At 32.4% G+C, this 21,119-nt stretch overlaps 1 protein-coding gene across 3 annotated transcripts in view; it reads right to left on the bottom strand.

The window, feature by feature from the left end:
- CWC22 (CWC22 spliceosome associated protein) overlaps positions 1–21,119 on the bottom strand; it is a 48,364-nt gene that overhangs the window by 12,603 nt on the left and 14,642 nt on the right. For all 3 annotated transcript variants that reach the window (XM_016211096.2, XM_087819736.1, XM_087819737.1), the window contains 11 exons: positions 19,710–19,777; positions 18,278–18,388; positions 15,522–15,773; positions 13,359–13,487; positions 11,516–11,684; positions 11,091–11,144; positions 8,938–9,073; positions 8,636–8,842; positions 8,488–8,550; positions 4,370–4,474; positions 2,975–3,056 (listed from right to left, as the gene is read on the bottom strand). In XM_016211096.2, coding sequence (XP_016066582.2) covers positions 2,975–3,056; positions 4,370–4,474; positions 8,488–8,550; positions 8,636–8,842; positions 8,938–9,073; positions 11,091–11,144; positions 11,516–11,684; positions 13,359–13,487; positions 15,522–15,773; positions 18,278–18,388; positions 19,710–19,777 — 1,376 coding nt within the window. The remainder of the gene's footprint in view (positions 1–2,974; positions 3,057–4,369; positions 4,475–8,487; positions 8,551–8,635; positions 8,843–8,937; positions 9,074–11,090; positions 11,145–11,515; positions 11,685–13,358; positions 13,488–15,521; positions 15,774–18,277; positions 18,389–19,709; positions 19,778–21,119) is intronic.

Raw genomic sequence — 21,119 nt, 5'->3', positions numbered from 1 at the left:
GTATTATAATTTCATATTATTATACTGTGTATATAAAAAAGACATAGCTCTTAACTCTACAAGAAAGGTAGTACTGATAATAGACTAGAATACGGATGAACCTTAAGCTATACTAAGTGAAAAAGGTCAGACACAAAAAACCAGGTATAATGTGATTCCATTTACTTAAAATGTCCTGAATAGAACATCTGTAGTCACAAAAAGTAGACTGAAGTTTTTATTACACTACTAAATTATTTCCACTTCTCTCTGATCCAACTCAGGAAGTGGCAGAAGATGCTCCAGGAGCCCAGCATGACATCTAGTGCTTAATCACCATTTTTACAAGTTATCTTGATTCACACCCAAACACAAAGCTTGTGCATTTTATAAACACTAAGTATAAAAATAGCAAATAAGCAAAATCACTTACAAGTAAAAAATTTGCTTTCACAAAACATTCATATAAATTGTGTTTAAAATATCTTCCATTTGCTTCATGTAAGAGAATTATCAAACTCAATGAGAACCTGATTAATAATGTTAATATATTTGCACTTTTCGTATAATGTTCAAATCCTCATTCTTCTGATAACAGCAGTATAAAATAATTACCCACTAGAATGTAACAATTATGAACTTAGTTTTATAGTTCATCTGTATTTCTCAGCTTCTGTTACTTATAGGGTTTCATAAGCACAACAGGGTAATAACCCAGAATGATACAATGCAATAGAATTTCTTAAAAAAACTAAAATGAAAAAAATTTATTTTAGGAAAATTTATTTATCAGGAAAGAACTTTTATAACAGATAATATTAAACAATATTTAGCACTAAGATTAAAACATTAAAGTACAGTTTATAAATGTCAATAACACACCAATGCCAAAAAGTATTTAAAAAGACATGACATTTTCTTTTCTAATGTATTATTTCTAAGATAGTCCTATTTATCCAGTAAAGATAATAGTACAGTCACAGTCCTATACACTCTACAGTTTTTTCCCACCTAACATTATATCAGACCCCCTGCCCATATCCATAACAATGCCCCATTAGCCTAATTTTCTTTTCTTTTTTTATCCTCATCTGAGGATATGTCTATTGTTTGAGAGAGGAAAGACAGAGAGAGAGAGAGATGTGAGAGAAGCATCGATCCATTGCCTACCACACTCAAACCCACCACCTTCTGGTGCATGGGACAATGCTCCAACCAACTGAGCCACCCAGTCAGGGGCAGCCTCATTTTCAATGGTGGCATAAACTGGACATTTTGATTATTTTGTGTTTAATAAATTGTCTCCTTTTTTTTGCACTGAATAATTCTGTATATAATTCTCTATTGATATGCATTTCTTCAAGAAATATAATAATGAAAAAGAACAGTTAAATGGAATGGACACTTAGATCTTAATTCATGTTACTGAAAGGCTTCCCATAAAGAGCCTATCAATTTAAATTCCCATTAATATTGTTTATGTGCATCTCACTAAAATCATTAGTACTGAGTACTGTTGCTTTAATGAAATAAACCACTTCAGTTATTTTAATGAGCAATAGTACTTATTAGTGATGTCTGATAACTAATACTTTTTATGTTTTATAATCCACTATATGAATCTCCCAACCATATCCTTTAAATACTTTTCTATCAGTCTTTGTGTTTCTTTCCTAAACTTTGTTTGAGCTTTTAAGTATACTGACCTTTGTCATATAAATTATTTTTACTAGGTATTTAGAGGCTGAGGACTCTTAATACCAATACATAAGGCAGTAGTTATTGCAATGGGTATCACTACATAATAGTGGCTGTCACTGTGTCTTAATGCTTTAATTTTCAAGTTTTTTCTGTGATCCAGAGATTAAGGTTAGGTCAGCTTTAAAAAAAAAAGGTTGCTTTTAAATAATTATTCAAAGAGCTCCACAGGAACTCGTCAAAGTTCATGTTAACAGCAGTATTAAAACAATGAATCTGTTGTTTACAACTTACTACTGTTGAATTTCTAAAAAACGACATACAAATAAAAGGTCAAACTCTAAATTATCTAACACAATAATTCCTCATCTTCCACTTTAATCCTGCATGAAAGAAAGATATTTTTTTTTCTTTCATGTGAAAGGCAAAGCAATAGGTAAGGATAAACCAAAAAATTTCTAACCAATGTTAACTGTTTAACTTTTCTTCTTGAATATGAATCTAAGCCAAAAAGCTTTCAGACAGAATGAAAACAAGATGACTCCTACTTATGAATCATTATTGCTATTACATCATACTAAATGGAAATATACAAAACCTAGTAACAAAGCAAAACAGAGAAAACATTCCTCCTCCGGTGTAAAATGTAAACACTGGGCCCACTAAATCAATAGATTGATTCACATACAAAACAGCAGATATACTAAACATTTAACATTTTCATTTACTTTTCTTTAAAACCAAACTCACAGCCTTCAAAGGGAAAAAGGTTTTGTTTTCACATGATAGTAGTTCTTACTTAACATTGCTCCAAAGGGTCCTAAAAACCTTCCTAAACCTAATTTCTATTTCTATACATTTCCATTTGCACAACAAATCAGTGTCCAAGAGTTAACATACAATACTTCTCTCCTTAGAACCAGAATTAGAAAACAAATTAGAAAAAATATTAAATTTCCACTATGCAATTAAACACTGTGCTAGCTCTGTAATACAGAGTTGTTTTCAGGTTTTTATCAGTGATATCTAACTATAAGAAATAACATAGCTAAAAACAAATAAAAACACACTTAGTTATGTAACACAGATCTCTCAAATAAGTAAAGACAATTTGCTTTTGAAGCAAAGAACCAACAGTAGGGACCTATCAGCCTGGGCTTGAGATAGGGGCAGAGACTCAGGTAGTTTGAGAATCCCTAAAATAGTATCAAGTTTTCTCTCATCAGATTGTGAGACTCCCATCTCCTTGTTCATTTGCTATTAAAAAGAAGAATCAACTTAGCTATGGTTATCTTACCTTGACTGAATAGCAAGATAAATTGTACGACGAAATGAGACTAGATTAATTTCCGTTTTGTCATGAATAGTCACCTTTTGTCCTGAAAGAAACATAACAAAATTATGCACCTACGAAAATAAATGTGAAGAACTGAAAATGTATTTCTATATAATAATTTTCTAAATACATTTAGAATCTCGAGTTTAATAATAACAATATTCTTTTCTATAGTGTAAATTAGTATTTGTAGAATTCAAAGTAACTGTTTCAAGTCTTCCATCATATCGTAAAGTACTTTAATACCTTTTGTTAGCTCAAAGAAGTCCAGAACCAAGCCAGGAAAAGCTATTTTTGTTTCTGTGTCACCTGCTCATTTAGACACTATAAAAGGCTGCACTCATAATATTGCCTGGTTAAACATTATTTCTAGAGTTCTAAACAGTATGTTCATAATCTGGAAGAACTATAACTTATGGGTAGAAATACAGTTTCAGAGAACACTGGGATTACTGTGACAAGTTGGATGGGTCCAATATAAATATGTGTATTTGTCAAAATTTTCTCTTCTCTAATGCATGAAAACTTTCCTGTTAAATATTTAATCAGTTTTATTTGAACAGTGTTTTCAAATAAAACAAAGAAATTCTAAAGTAAAATGTAGTACACGGATAGTAAGATGTTTTAAACAAGGAAGACAATGGAAAAAAATTAAACTTATTTTTATAAAATACATCACAGAAGAGCAATCATACTCTAAGACAGAACTAAAATACGTTATGCCCTAAAAGGGAAAGAGATAGTTTTAACATTTTCAAATATGTAATACATTGTAAATAATGACCAGTAAGTATAGGTAGGTTCTGATGTTTTAACTGATACTCAACTAAAGTAGTGAGCTAATTTTTTCTGTAAAATATAATGTAATCAAAACTGAAGAGGAAGAACATCATGCCTACTTTTGTATAAATATAGAATTTAGCCTCCCAAGTCTATTTTGCCTAAATGAACAGCAAATATCTAGTCATTCTCATCTGTCACATTAATGCCACGGTTACATAAATCATACGCACTCAACATGAATGCACCTTTTTCATAGTTTATAATCGAAGACATAAAACGTCAAATTAAAATTATGATGATGTTAAAAATGAATTTCCTCGTTTAATAGTTTTAGAGCAAGGTTTTTCAACTTGGCAATACTGACATTTTGAGCTGGATGATACTTTGTTTGTTTTGGGGGGCAGTCTTGTGACTTCCAGGATGTTAAACAGCATTCTTAGCCTTTACCCAGTAGATGTCAGTAGCGAATCCCCCACCCCCACAGATTGGGAACCACTGTTTTGGAGAATTACTTTAGAATGAATTTAATTTCAAAGTATTTTATAGTACAATTTAAGCAGGTTATAGTTTTACCTTCTTCATCTTCTTCTCCCTCTTCCTCCTCTTCCTCCTCCTCCTCTTCACTACTTCCAGCATCTTGGTCTGTGTTCGAATCACTATCTCCTTCATCAAGAATTTCTAAAAGAACAAAGTAAATTTAGGAAAATATTAATGAGGAAGTGACACCCATGCATTTCATTCTTTGAAGACAATTAGTTCACTGAAATCCATAATGGTGTAACAGCTTATCAACCCACACAGATCATCACAAGGCCTCCTGTCACTGCCTACGTGGTCAGAGAGCACTGTAACTAATTTGACTAGAGAGGCACGTGTCATTCTTCTGACAGACAGAGAGTAACCATGAAACAAGGAAGGGGTGAAAAAGAAAAAGTAGATGAAAGTTTCCAAAAGAGCAAGAGCACACTGGAGTGAAAATATTCTTAGTTCATCATCAGAAAGAAGACAGTCTATAACAAAAAGCTAAGGCTTGCTATAGAAAACAAGAATTTAGGCTAAGAGTGTTTTTTGAAAGACAGAAAAGAGAGAAGAAACAATTGCATAATAGCATTCACTTTAAATAAACACCAATGAGATTTTTATTTAAATGTATACCTATTAAACAGAACATTACACTCAATCCAGACTTTCTATATGTAAAACAGAAGCCAAAGTTTAAAAGGCTTTAGGAAAACTGGTAAGATGAGCAGCTCATTGGATTATCACTACTTAAAATACAACTACTTAAAACCCACACTCAGAACTGGATGAAAATAGTGATGTAAATAAGACTTTATAAGGCCAGTCATCACATTAATAATACACAAATAACAAAAACTAAAATTATATTTTATCCAACAGTGTGTGCTCTATTAGCCTGATAGAAGATTTTACAAATCTGGCCAACACTTCAGTTTTTTCATTTCTATTATGATCAGAGAATTTTTAATAAAAGTTTTGGGGCCAATTCACTTTTAGGAAATTTCTAATGTCTTTCTATTTACTAAGCAGTATAACTCAGGAGCCACATATAATATTGAATGTTAGCAGAGAACTTCATACTATGAAGAATAAATCATTTTAAAAACACATAGAGCTGTCATTCAGCCCTTAGCAGACATACAAATATCCTCAAGACTATTTCTAACAAATGTTAGAAATAATCTGAAGTGTCTAGTTTATTATTATATAACATGGTTTATACAGACTTTTAAAAGAGGAAACTATTTAGTATTCAATAGGAGGAAGACAGGCACTCCTGCTGTTTTCCCAAATGCTGTAAGACCTAAAACACAAGTACACCTGAGTCACTCTAAGGTGCTAATTACTAAAGCTGTGCCCACTTCCTGCTGCGACCGTTTTTTTATGCCAGCTCTAGAAGAATATTTTATGAAAGAATGAAGGTCAAATGAATTGTCTAGTTGTTTACATCATCGTCTCATCTGTTCACTTTAGAATCTATTTACTGAAATTGCTTAGGCAATGACAACTGAATTTCATTAACTGGATAAAGCAGTGGTTTCAAAGCACGGTCTGTGAGTCCCGGGGTGGGTGGTCCGTGGGGTTAAAACTATTTTCATAGTAATACCAAGACATTACCCTCCTCTCACTGTGCTGACATCTGCAATGACGGTCCAAAAGCAATGGGGGTTAACCTGCTGCAGCATGAGCACAAGTCAAAGCATCCAACTGCAGGGGCAGCGGTGCTCTGCTGCCTCCACACTCCAGCAGGAAGGAAAAAGCCAGTTTCAGGTTCACTTAAGAATGTCCTTGAAAAAGTAGTAGAAAATTACTGACTTTACTAAATCTCAGACTTTGGATAGAGGCCTTTATAATACTCTGAGTAACAAAACACAAAGTTCACACATAGGGCTGCTGTTAAAGACAGATGTAAGATGATGGTTATCTCAAGGAAAAGTACTTATATGATCATTTGAGTTGCAAGATGAATCAGCTTTTTTCATTTTTACTTCAAACAATGGTTCACAACCTAGAGTTGTTAGGAATTTGGCACACATTTACTCAAATATAAACAAAGTGATACTGTCACTTCAAGGAAAATAACTGTTTGCTACTATGATAAAATTAGAGTTTTCAGGAGGAAATTAGAACTTTGGAAAACTTGTATCCATCCCTGGGAGCTTGACAGTTTCCCAATACTTAGATTTTTCTGACAAGACAGGTGATAGTATTAATAAATGTGATTTCTTGATTTTATATTAACTTGTTAATTTAATTTTGATAATGCTAACGTATTAATACTTGGAAAATGGGCATAACTCAGTGAACTGGTATTTTCCAAATGACCAATGCAGCATGTTACAAAATCATGCACCGATAAAATATTCATTCAGATGGACAAGCCAAATGGTTTTAATTTAACAGCATATGAAAATTCATGCATATTGTTTGAGGTTTTACATTGTAATTTATCTTTAAGAAACTACTAGCTATTAAATACTGGCATAGTGTTAAGGAGGAATATATACAATTATCTGAAACCATTATTAAAATACTCTTTTCTTTTTGAGCTACATATCTGTGTGAGGCTAAAATTTTTTTCGTATACCCGTCAAAACAACCTATTGCAACAGATTGAAATCAGAAACAATATGAGAATCCAACTGTTTCCTATTAAGCCAGACATTAAACTGAACAAAATACAAAAACATGTCATTCTTCATAAATTTCTTTGTTGTGTAAAGTAATTTTCATAGAAGTATGTGACATGTCAACATGCACTAGGTTGAATGCTGTTATTTTAACATTTTTTACATTCTCAGTTTTAATTTCTAATAAATGTTTATCACTATAACCCATATAAACAAAAGCTCTTTTTCCTCAATAATTTTCAAGAGTAGAAAGGGATCTTGAGACCAAAGAGTTTAAGAAGAGCCATACTCAAGAAAAGTGCTTCTTTCCTAGCGTTGGCCAAATGCCTAAACCCTAAAGAAAAGGGTGGGGAATTCCCAGTTTAAAAAAAAATCATACGAGGTATAATAAATAATAAATAAAACCATTTAGCATGTTTTAGGAAGACTAGAAAAAGAAGTTCAGAAGAAAAAAAGAAAATGGGTCTAAGGAGTTCTCCATGTTTGGAAAAATATTTAGTTTCTGGCGGTTGCACTGAAACTCCCCAAGGAAATCAGCATCTAAGAGGAGAAGCCAATTCAGTGTACTAGATTTTTAGGATAATATATAGAAATAAAAAGCATCTTACACCTTTACTTTCCACTTTAACACGCCACTTTTAAGAATGACTAAAGTATAGAGTGCAGGCAGTGACAGAGTTCTAGGTCTCTGCTCTCTTTTCCTAGGAGCTTTCAGAGGAGTAAGTACTTCTCAGGTAAAATCACAATTCAGGAAAATAAATCCATAAAGTTATCATATAACTATAATATTTAAGTATGTGATATAAGTATTATATAAATATAGTTATATAAGTAGCCCTGAATATTAGCTTTAGAAAAAAAGATGACAGAAATGTGAAAAAAAATAGTATCATTATCTAAATACTTGCTCTGTGGCAACACAAAGCACTGTATTTTATTTATCTTTACACAAACAAGGAAAATTTACTCTTACATCAGACAAATAACTTCTTCCAGGTCACTTAGCTAGCAATGGCAAAGACAAAATACAAACCAAAGTCTGTTCAAAGTTAATGCTTACAATATGTTAATGATGAACAAACAATAATTATCTATCTATTAAGCGTTGATACCCAAACACTGTGATTGATATTATCAGAAGGCTATTAGCCTGCTCTCATGAAATAATGAAGTATAGCACTTAATTGAATATTAAATTGGATGTCATTTAAATTAGTAATTCTTAGGCGGTAGTAAAGTCAAATCAAGTCCACTAGTAATACATGAATATTTCTTACGAGGGATAAAACTTAAAAGTTACAAAACTGAAACACAGGGAAAGAGGAGAGGAAAAATTATATAAATGATTTAGAATGAAGTAATACCATGAGCAAGCACTAGGGTGGAAAATAATGCATGCAAAAGCAGTGAAGAGAATAGTTTCAATAAGAGCAGACTTCATTAGGTGCAGTCAGTGATCTATACCTTTCTATGAGTATTGGAAGTACAAACATTGCTTCCACTTAACCAAAATAAATTATTTAATAAAATTCTACATACCCTTCTTAATAGCTTTGTACTTCTCTTCATTCTCCATAAAATTAGGATCCATCTTGAAAACATCTTAAAAAAATAAAAGTTTAAGTATTTATTTTCTGTGCTTACATTTGTTGGTGCCCCACTTCCCAACCATCACTCACTGACTTACTAAGAACATCTTCTGGATTATAGTCATCTTCCAGAGGAAGCATATGGGTGAACTGATCATCTTCTTCCACTAAGTCAAGTCCTTCTAAGATAACAGGGTGGTCCTTGAATCCATCTTTTCTTACAGCAAACATCACTTCAATCATGTACTGAACTCTTTTGTCAATTTCAGATTCATGAAGAATGTTTCGAAGGCGTTCAAATATAGCTAAAGTTAAACAGAAATAAAAGACAATAAAGTAAGCACTAAATGTTGTACTACTCAAACAAAAGCTCAGTGTCAAAACCAGGATATACACTTACCATTGATACCTCTTGGTGACACCTGTGTTAATTTGAGGCCACATTCCTTGAGAAAACCAATAGCTACTTCAACACTGTCATCTGTTGGTCTTTCCAAGAGCAAAGTGAGCATCTCTAAGCATAAAACTTCATGTGCCTTAAACAGAATAAAGACATAGGGGACAGAGAAAATGCTTTTACAGATATAAACCTAGTACTGACAGTATTTTTAAAAGTTAGTAAATCTGGTTTTTGCAGTGTTAATATTGTATATATGATTAGTAAAGTTTTATAATGTATATAAAAATACTTCAAATATGAGATACAACTATTCTTTCACTTTCATTATGCATCTGTTAAGAATTTCCAAATGACTGTTCAAAAAATCTAAATTTTTGACACTGGATAAAACTATCTGGCTTATTTCCATAAGAAATATTCTTCTTATACATTACATAAAAAAACACACACATTATCTACAGGAAATGCAATAAATAACCTCAAAATATAAGTTAAAAATCATGACTAAATTTTAATATAAGTTAAAAATCATGACTTAATTTTAATCTGAGATATTTTCATAGTCACTATATGAAGCATATTCTCCATAACCACAAATCTTTATAACCATTTTCCAATTCATTCTATCAGCAACTGTTAAATAGAAAATAGTTCTTAAATTACAGAAATAATTATTTTATCAGAAAATATCTAAGTTTCCGGTACACAATGACAGTTTTAAACTTTTTTTTTTTTAACTAAATCAAATTATTTACACTGGCCATATTAAAAAATTAACACTTATAAACAATGCCAGATCGAGTGGGAATAAAATTCTATTGGGAAGCTTTGCTGTGAAAGAAAAAGAACTAGGAATCAAGTTACAAAACACCATACACAAGCCTTTCTGAAGTCAGACACTTATTTAAGATGGGAGGGAAAAGTCTAAATCTCAACTCAAGAAGTTAACTTTTTTATGTTGAGCACAAGATAAAAAATGCATACTATTTTTTGGGGGGTAAGGGGCAAACAGTGTTATAAGTGACAAGAAAATATTACCCTGTATCACAGTTGGGAAGATCTAAAATATTTATCATTTTAACTATTTGTAGTAATGTCAAAAATATCTCCAATATAAGTAAAATAGCCTGGCCGGGCGTGGCTCAGCAGTTGAGCATTGACCTAGGATCCAGGAGATCGAGGTTCAATTCCTGGTCAGGGCACATGCCCGGGCTGCGGGCTCAATCTCCAATGACTCTCTCATCTGTCTGTCATTTCTGTCTGTCTCTCCCTCTCCTTTCCTCTCTTTGAAATCAATGAAGATACATTAAAAAAAAAGAGTAAAATATATATTATAAAACTGAAACATACAGCTATGCTGATAAAGACCTGAAGTTTTCATAGTCTTAAGCAAGTTTTCATTGTTATAATATAGCCAATTAGATATAAATCTAAGGTTTCTAAGAGTAAACACTGAAAAGAATTTCACATAGAAAAGAATTAAAATAACATTTAATGTTAGAGAATTAAGATGCAGTGTGACTTCAACATTTTTCTTCTAAATATTAAACATGATAATATATATTGAAAGAAACATTTGAATGTGAACAAGAGCAATTTTACTATCTTCAAGTTGAAACAGGAGTGAGTCAAAAACTCTCAAACAGTGGTTGAATACAAAATAAACACAAAAGCTGAATAAATGTATAAAATTATTTGTATTTAAAACTGATTACAACTATTTAACCTACCATATTTTATAAACTGAGTCTATGAACATATGACTACATATACTACATAGCTGCAGGGACTAGGGTTTTTTTTGGTTTTTTAATCAGATATTATTAGGTTCTCATGAACACCATGCACAGGGAAAAAGAGTGGAGGAGATACCAACTTTATTGCTTTCTCTGAATTCAATTACTTTCTCTGAAAAAATGATTTGTAGTTAACAAAATGAAGAGATCGTTTTGATAAAACAATGTCTGGTTCTTCTTCATATTAAAGAATATTAAAGATATTTATTACAGTTTTAAAATATTATCCAAAATTCTATTCCCAAGGACTATAAAATCAAAATCAAAAACAAAAACAGAGATGTGTCACTGGAGCACATCAAACCTGTGTGATATAATGTCACTAAAAGGCACCAAGTTTTGAAGATAATTACTTACCACATTTTGGTTAATAAGATGTGCCACAAATTTTGAAGCAGTCAGACAAAGTTGCTAAAAAGTGAAGGTAGAGAAAAAGTTAATCTATAAACTAAAACCAGTTTCATTTATCTATAGAATCTATAGTTTACACACTATTTAAAATATGTAATACACAGGATAATTTTATATTAAAGTTAAAAGAACTAATACAGGTGAGAGAGTGCCATTTCTGGCAAAACAGTTACAATTCTACAGCTTCAGCCATCATTTCTGTGGCTCACCATTAGTGGCCAGGGATATTTAATAGAACAAAAAAAGTTCTCATGAAATATGCAGTTTTAAAAAAGAATTCCTATGTAGAAATCAACACTGCTCACTACTGTTGATACTGCTTATTAGTCTGCCCTTATGTGGCAGTTGTCTTACAAGCCCATCATATATACCTTATCATTTCTTCGGTAGCCTTTTCGAAAATTAAGTATTAACCTCTTAAGGATTAATTCTCCAATTTGTGGAAACTTTGAGTTGATGATTGCCACTAATGCTGCATAAACGTGGGTGAAGATTGGAGAAGCACTCTGTGCTTGCAAAACAGATCTGGACAGCAGGCCTCTGTTTAAAAAAAGTATCAATGATAATCACCATTTTAATTAGAAGAATAAAAACCTCATTTAAAATCCAGTAATATTACTCCCCTGTAAATAATCACAAATGCTAAATCAGGACTAAATTTATACGACTTTATCTAGGGGAAGAGTTTATCTTTCTAATAAATAAAAACTGCTTTTGAGAAAATAAACTGCAATTTGTGCTTTTATACAACAGACAGATTTTACTACAATTTTTTCTTCAAAAATTTTTCTCTCAAAATATAATTCCTCTTTTCCAGTTTCTGTTTGTTATATCTAGTCATAAACTTGAGTTTTTTAAACTTCTTAGAAATAATTTAACATTTTCAAAATAGTGAAAGACCTGCTTCAAAAGTATAAATTTAGACAACATAAGATTTCCACTACTGGTCCATTATTTTATATAGAATTATGTGATTAAAGATAAATCTGGGTGGTTCCCATCTTTAAGCCTATTTTCAGTAAAATAAAAATGAAGACCTGGAATACTCATATGAAAGATAAAAACACAAAGCAGTGCAAGAATAATGCTGAAACAATGAGAGCAAAACAAAAGGTTCTACTTTAACTCATTTTAAAATAAGCAATGTTTCTGTATGCATTTGATAAGGAGAGAGATGCAAAGTGGGCTAAACAGTTATTTTTAGCAATATAATGACAAATAGTTATTAGATTGCCAAAAGGAAGGAAAACACTCTCTTAACAGTTATCAGGTTTATGTATGACAACTGAATCACTAGAGTAGAAAGTGAGAAAAGAGAACTCAGTAAATGGTAAGATCTTAAGCAACCCCAAAACTTCTCTGAGTCTGCTTCTTTCTGAGTAAAATAAAAGAGCTCTACCCACCTTTAAGAATAGTGGCTGCCTCTAGGTCACCTTTCTATATCCCCACAACATGCTATACCTTACTTTATATCCCCAGTGTTTTTTGACATAAGGAACCAGGGTCATGTGAAATGATTTTAAAACAATAAATTGAATGAATATAGGGTATCTCTGTTTCCTGACCCTTTTAAACATCACCAACTACTTAAAATGCTAAGACATTCTCTTCTGCTTTTCTAAAACTTATTATTGATCTTCCTCATTTCTTTGCTTTCATTAGAAATTAAACTGGTGTGAGGAAGCATAAACACACATACACACCCCCCACACACGATATTCATTATTCCTCATGAGTTTAAATTATTGGAAGTATTCAGTCAGTAAACGTCTGCAAAAATCATTGTATCACATCAAAACTTCTCAAAAAGCAAAATCTCCATACAGCCTTTAATAGTGAAAAACAGGTTATTTATTAATAGTTTACATTTTTTTAAAAACCTGCATTTTATTTTTTTTAAATATATCTTTAATTTCAGAGAGAGGAAAGGAGAGGGAGAGAGAGAGACAGAAACATCAATGATGAGAGAGTCACTGATCGAGCCCGCAACCAGGCACGTGCCCTGACCGGGAATTGAACCTCGATCGCCTGGATCCTAGGCCGACGCTCAACCGCTGAGCCATGCCCGGCCGGGCCCAAAACCTGCATTTTAAATATTCTCAACTACCTTTGAAATAAAGTAGCATAATAAATGAATAATTATTGTTCATGTAGGTATTATGTTCCTTTGAAAAACTGTTATGAAATATTGCAAATAAAACAGCTGATACTTACCTTCCTCTAACTATATTTTCTTGAAGGAGTTCTTGAATAATAATACCTATATTAGAAATGTTGACTTTGTTGATAAGACCATTGATTGACTTCTTTAGGGCTTCCCAGCTCATCCTCTGGTATGCTAAGCTAAAAAATATAGATTTTAATAAAGATTAAAATTTAGTCAATAATCACAATAACAAGAGGTTATAATAAGAACATAAAAAGTATTTAGTTCCTTTATTTTTAAAATGAATGTTTTAAACTATAAAGAAATAATAATTATAGGAAAAGGGAAAGTCATATGAAATCATGGGGCTGAACGACTGTTCTAAATATTTTAAAGAACGTCTCTACATTTATGCGGTAATCCCACAGCTATACCAGCTGAATGCTAGACAGATACACTCTTTTTTAACTGCCACTGCTCTCCAATATCAACCTTTTGGTATGCTACTACCTCTAAAGAAATAAAATCTATGACTTAATAACTAACCTGATCAATAAAAATATTACTGATAATCACCACTTCTATTAAACTTTGATCAAAAGACTATATCAAGTAAAACTATACTTCCTAATTATGAAGCCTACAATTGACCCGATTAAGTACCTACTAAAAGCAAAGGCGATAGATTTCTTTTAGAAATTTCCATTTCTCTTTGTTCCCTTTACAACCTATAAACAGACTTCGACTGTATATAAAATGATCTTCCAGGAATGTACTTAAAATTTTATATACTGCTGACTCTGCCAACTTTATTCATAAGAAAGACTTGGATTAACAGCAATGTTTCTGGTTTTTTACAATTAGTATTGCTTTGGGCTGGACTAGAGACAGTAAATACTTCTCACTAATGCTGCCACTACTGCCTTCTACAAGAGCTAAATGCCTACATGATCACGAAGCTCCCACAAGCCACAGAAGCCATCTCCAAATCCCTTCTCAACATAACCTTCCAAGCATCACTACCAAGTGTTGGAATATGGCACATAAAGAGAAACATACTTATCAGTTTTAAATTTAATGTCATCTAATATCCCTTTCTAGCACATAAATTTTTTAATTTTAATTTATTTCAAGTCTCTACATTTTCTTTTACATAACTGACCTTTCTACTTCAAGCTCATTCTTAAGAAACACATTTAGATTTCATTTATATAAGGTTCTCAAGTACTTTCAAGTTGCCATTAAAATACCCACAAAAGATGTAGGAACACTCTTGGCTCACCCAGAATCTGTTTTTCTTCAAGTATAGCTACCTTCTAACCGAATCTTTTTACAAACTACCTGATAACTGAGTGACCATTTCAATCTTGGACCATACTTTTTCTAGGTATTATCTCATTCCACTACAGAAAAAGGTCTGAAAACTTAGCTACACTTTCCTATATAGCTCCTCAACATCCCAATTATTTTAAAAAGGGAAGGAAAGGTATTTTGAGTGTGAATATTCATCTATGAATTTTGAATGTTTGCCTTAGTGTAGCAAAACATTATAGTCTAAGATGTTACGGTTTAAGAAAAGGAGGGGAAAGAGAAAATTGTTGATTTAGTTCTATGGATTAGTACAGGGGTTGGGAAATTACACCCATGAGCCAAATGCCGCCTACAACCTGTTTTTGTAAATAAAGCTTTATTGGAACAAAGCTACTCATCTATTTACATATTGTCTATGGCTGTATTCCTGAGAGTCAAGTAGCTACAACAAAGACAGAATAACAGACAAAGCCTTAAATATTTACTATCTGGCCTTTTCCAGAAAAAGTGTGCCAACTCCTGGTTTGGGAAAACCAAAGAGATTCATTTTAGGTCAAAAATATCAATATTCTTGATTATCCAGGAAAAATAGATAGTAGCAATAGGTAAGCATGCAACTATGAAAGAAATAATGTAAAACAGCTAAGCAATATTTCCTCAAATTTTTAAATTCATACATGCAAAGAAATAAAGAAGTCATGAGCTAATGTCAGTGTAAATAGCATGCAGAGCTCCAATGGAGCTTACAGAGTAAAGAAGGAAAGAAGTCTAATCTGAGAGCTCTATCATCGTGGACTAATGTACATTCTCAACAGCCAAGGTTAATGTACATTCTCAACAGCCAAGGTTAATTAGACCATAGTTGTTGTTTTTTCCAATGAGGATATCATTGCCTTGTATTCTTAGTGATATCAACATGCCTGTTTTTATCTGTAATCTGTTCTTGCATCATCCTGAGCTTTGCAGGAGGAATGTATGCTCCACCAGTACGAGTAAGGAGAGGGTCCAGCTCATCTTTCTTCTTCTTTGCAGTAGGTTCATCCTGAGCTGAGGAACTCTGGGTTACCGATGGGTCTGGGCTTCTTCTCCCAGGAGATGACGATTTCCTGGACCTTTTCCGATCCACATCTCTTTCTCTTTCTCTTTCTCTGCGTTTCTCTCGGTCCCTACTTCTGTAACATTAAATTTTTGAAAATGGAAAAAAAGATAATATAAAATACATTCTTAAACATATTTCTTCATATCAAATGAATGAGACCATAAGTGAGTCCCATAAGTTCAGACAAGGAAAAGTGGTGTAGAATGGTGAGAAAGTGCTTCACAGAAAAAAATGTAACTTAAATTAGGTCTTCAAGGCTTGACAGAATTTATATTGAGGGTAAGAAGGGGAGGAGGGAGAAGGAAGGGAGAATGGCTTTCTGCAAATAGTAGAAGGTGGAGTAACTACTGAAAAACTGAGTAAGGGTGCTCAGGCCAGAATGAAAAGACCAGTCAGGAAATGATAAAGAATCATGTATAATGGTAGTTCAAGTCAGACTGAAATCTTAAAAGCAACACACTTTAAGAAATCATTAATAGTTTCTGAGTGGGATAGTGACATGAAAATAGTGTTTTAAGAAGACAAACTGGCCTGTGATATACATGATAAAGGAGAAACCACAGTTTATCATCAATAATGACAATTTAGGAGTAAGACTATATATTTGAAATTGTTTCTTGATACAACTGGTATTTTTGTTAAGAGCCTCAGATTATCAGAAGGTTCTGTTTATTTGAAACTATTTTTAAGAAAATCAACCATTTTCTAGCCATTCTTGCCTTTTGCTAACTTTGTCCACTTTGCTATTTTTTACACATAAATATACTGCTTTGGAAACTCAGATCATTCTGCTCATGCTTTGTGCAACCGTGATTATATGAATACAGTAAATAAAAACTGTTTCATATTATCTATATATATATATATATTTTAAATATATCTTTATTGATTTCAGAGAGAGGAAAGGAGACAGAGAGAGAGACAGAAACATCAATGATGAGAGAGTCATTGATCAAGCCCACAACTGGGCATGTGCCCTGACCGGGAATCGAACCCTGATTGCCTGGATCCCAGGTCGACGCTCAACCGCTGAGCCACGCCCGGTCGGGCTATTATCTATATTAATGCAAGTACTGCACTACCAGGAAACCGCTGAATAAATTTTACCTAAATCTAGAGGGCATACTGAGATGGTCTGTCTTAATATACAACAACACAACCTACAGACAGAGAAAGCAAGTCATGTTTTGAAACTGAAGTATAGAAACCTCCATTAGTCACAAAGGCAGATGCTCTGAAATCCAGGCAGATTTGCAATTGAATTGCTTCTTGTTATGAATGTAACATGTTCCAAGAGAGCAGCTACAGCAGGGATTTACTGACGTTCCTTATGATTCTTCTGAGAACCACCAAATAAAACTAACTGGTGATAAAATCGTGTCCTTACAATTACAGTCCTTGTTCCTTTAGAGTACATGAGCAAGACAGTCTTCTTTGAGTCCAAATAGAAATATTTCTCTTCAAATGCTTTTGGACTGTTAGCTTTTATATTCTACATAATGCACAGACTGCTTACTTCACAGTGTGACTGTGTGGATCAAATGAGACTTTATGTATATACAATGGACAAAACACAGACTTACAGTGAAGTAATAGTGAGGGCTGATAGAAAAATCATGAGCTTTAGAGTCAGGATTGAGTTTCAATCCTAGTTTCATCACCTACCAGATAGATAACTACAACTTCAGGTAAGTTACTCAATCACTTCAAACCCAATTCTCATTTGTAAACTGTGAAAAACTGTATCTAGTTTGTATTTGAGACAATATTTAAAAAGCCTAGCTCACTAAATATGGTGGTAGTGGTTGCTCTTCTTAAGGTGCCATTAAGGTGACAGATGAGCCTGGCTTTTGGAGGTATATTTAATCTGACATTTTAGGACTATGTATATATTAGAAAGTAAGCAGTGAGAAGGAACTTTTGATTGCAGATAACAAATAATGCATTTAAACTCCAAATTGCAGACATATTTGATCAAAATTCTAGTAGGGGTACAGTCTTGGTAGTCATGGAGTGGATAATGACAGAGACATCAAAAAGGACATGGAAATTAGTGGACAATAAAACATGGTAGACAAGTTTTTGAAACTAGATGACTAATAAGGTGGGTGGTCGAGTTCTCCAAGACTAAGAATAATTTATATTTAGATTAAGACCACAGATTGGTAACTTCATTTTCAATGTCCATTTGCCATTATGCAGGAAAGTAAATTAGATCACTCTATGTCATATAATATACACGACTTTCTTTCACTCAGTAAAGAATCTCAAGAACACGCATGAGCCAACTCCTCATGCAGTATAATGAGTAAGAGCTTTGGCCCCAGAGTCAGACAGATTTGAGACTAACATGCTTCTAAAACACAAACAAATGACTTAACTTCTCTAAGCCTCAGTTCCTAAATGTATAAAAAGACATAACAGTATCTACATTCATATACTTGCTGCAATTGAGTTAATTCACATGAAGTCCTTGTTAGAGCATCCATTTAATGCTAACTATTATTGTTTATTATAAAGCATAAAGAAAATTTAAACAAATACACTTTTTCTATAGTTAAAATTTCAAATACTAACCGTGACTCCATGCTACCGTCATAAGAACGGCCTCTTCTTGAACGCTCATTGTCTGACCTGCTGTAATCAAAGTAATCTCTATCCCGAGGGGATCTTTCTTGTTCTGCATATCTAACACAGCAAATAAGGAAGCCAAAGTTAAAAACAGCTATGTTATACTTAGGAAAGTCATACATTGCTAATGTAAAGCAACTCTACAACTAAAAAATGTCATCAAACTGTTTTTAACAGACAGCTCATTTATTGACGCCCATTCATTCAGTCTTGATCATAAATGCTTTCAGTTTGTGCACAACATAGCAACTGCTGGAATTCACTTAACCAAACTTGTCATCCTAATTCACATTGTCCTTAGCAAGACATATATCTGGATATCGTATATAGTCAGCATGAAAAAACACTATCCTGCAAATTACTTCTTTTGCTTAGTCTGTATCTACTCATTTTATCAAAACACTGAACAAATGAGACCAATTTCATCAGCTGATCTCTACAAAGGCCAGTTTAATTCCACTCCAAGACTTTTCTAGCTATTATTTTTGAAACTATATTTTTGGATGGCAGTGACAGTGGACTGAAATTACTACGAAACAAGAATGGATAGTATAAAATCTGCTACTTGAATCTTAAAGGTCAATAAAATCAGAGACCCTTAAAGAGAAGTTAAATACACACCCCCACAATAAATATGCATAGTAACAATCTATTTTTATATACACATTTACAATTAATTTATACATACACACATAAAAACTGTGTGTTCTGTGTGTAGAGAGATTATTTTTTTAAATATAGAGAGTAGGTGACTGATGAAAGATAGTAAGTAGTTGCAAACCATGACAACTTGTCCATGAAGCAAAGGTTTTAAGAGACAGCAGAGTAGAAGAGGAAAGTACATATGTAGTGAGAAAGAGATTAGACAAATGAAAGGAAGTTTAGAGGGTACTTTCCCCTTCACAAATTACTTTAATGGTCATAGTTTACTAAGTGAAATAACTGAAGCCCCATATGAATGCATGATGAATATAATAGTAATATTTCTGGAACTTTGCTCTTAACATGATTATGATATATAAAAAATATTTTAAAGACTATAAAAAGCTCTGTAAATGTAAAGGATAGTAGTAACAGCAAAAGCAGCAATAATGTAATTTCAACTCAGTTTCCCACTTTTACAAACTCATTCTGTTTAGTACTGGAGATATTAAAGTTCTTTCCTCTCACCTAAAAATTACTTAAAATCTAGAATTATTTACTAGAAAGACCTAGAACACTCAGTCAAAATGATTTGTCCTCAAGCGCACTCAAGTAATATTTTTATAAAACCATCAAAAAGAAGCTGTTCACCCTAAAATTAGGAACATAAGAGCTAAGTAATTTCTTAAACTTATAAAATATTTAAACTGAATTCAGAACACATAAAACTGTTTACCTGTCTTCTGGAGAGAAGGTCCTCTGATATGAACTGTTGTTCTCCCTTCTGTCATGAGCTGAAGAGTGCTTTCAAAGGGAAAAAGGAGGAAGCACTTACAAAATTATGTTAAAAAACACAGAGATGATGAAATATATATCTCAAAAAATTGAAAATGCTTTAAAAATTACTTCAAAATATTTTTTAAAAATGTTTTAACCAAAAAATTTCAAGGTAGATGAAAATATTTCTCAATTTTCAATTCCACCTATTTGATATTTTATTCCTGTATAATAAATTATAAATTTATAGAATACCATTTTTATAAAGGCTTTGCCTGGTGAAAAATAAGATCAAAGCTTTCTTTTGGTGAAAAACATGACTAAAGGCCAGAGGTTTTCTAACAAGAACTCACTTTTGTGGTTATTCCTGTCTTAATACTGTATTTACCTTCTTATTTCCCTTGGTTTATAATAATCACAACTTTAGTCCAGGTTAATGATTCTAGATAAAATAAATGGCTAGAAAGAACAACTCTAATATGTTTATAAAATGCATTCATTTTTGTTTTCAGGAAATATTATTTGAGTGTCTGATATGTATGGCACTACATTAGGCTCCAAGGATTTAAAAGACATGACTTGAAAGATATAGCTTCTGTGTCAAATCCTTTGAAAAATAACAGACATACAAATAACTTCAATATAACATGAGATTGAAGAAGCATGTCACATGAGACAGAGATACGAACCATCCAGTTTGAGAACATACCCTAATTTAAAAATCCAAATATATTTAAGAAGCCAAAATGTTTATTTCCATAAATAGATACATTTATTATACCACTGGTCAATATTCATAATGATAAGCTTCTTTAAAGAAATAAAATAATTTTAATTAACCTAACTTTAAGAAAAGAAAAACAGTATGTTTTTAAAAGTATCTTAATCTTGAAATCTAAGAAAAAATAAATCAAATAATGAGTAACTTGTTCTGCACACTTAGATGCTTGCCTCTTTAATGGGAAAAAGATACATTTAAAAACAGAAAATTACACTGCACAGAAATGTAAACAATTGCTCAAACTTCCTCTTATTTTATGATTATCTAATTAACAAAAGAAGTTTGAGTCTAACATTATCACAAGCAAATTCTCAGTCTCATTAACTGCTGAATTTTGTAAATAATATACACTACCAAACTTATCTATGTAAATAAATAAGCATGTGATCAAATTTATAATTTATAGGAGCCATAGTTAGGCTGCAGTTTTACACTCAAAGCAACCATCTTAAAACCCTGGTTCTAATATGTGAAAGTAAGTCTTAAAATTATTTCACTTAGCAACACAATGAAGTAGAAATGTTCAACATGTATACATAGGTTTCCATAAAACCTGATATCAAGATCTTAAGCCAAATATGGAACACA

The sequence above is a fragment of the Miniopterus natalensis genome, chromosome 8 (genome assembly GCF_054644295.1).
Source record: "Miniopterus natalensis isolate mMinNat1 chromosome 8, mMinNat1.hap1, whole genome shotgun sequence".
NCBI lineage: Eukaryota > Metazoa > Chordata > Mammalia > Chiroptera > Miniopteridae > Miniopterus > Miniopterus natalensis.
The sequence above is the reverse complement of the archived record's forward strand: the minus strand, read 5'-3'. Positions and strand labels throughout refer to the sequence as shown.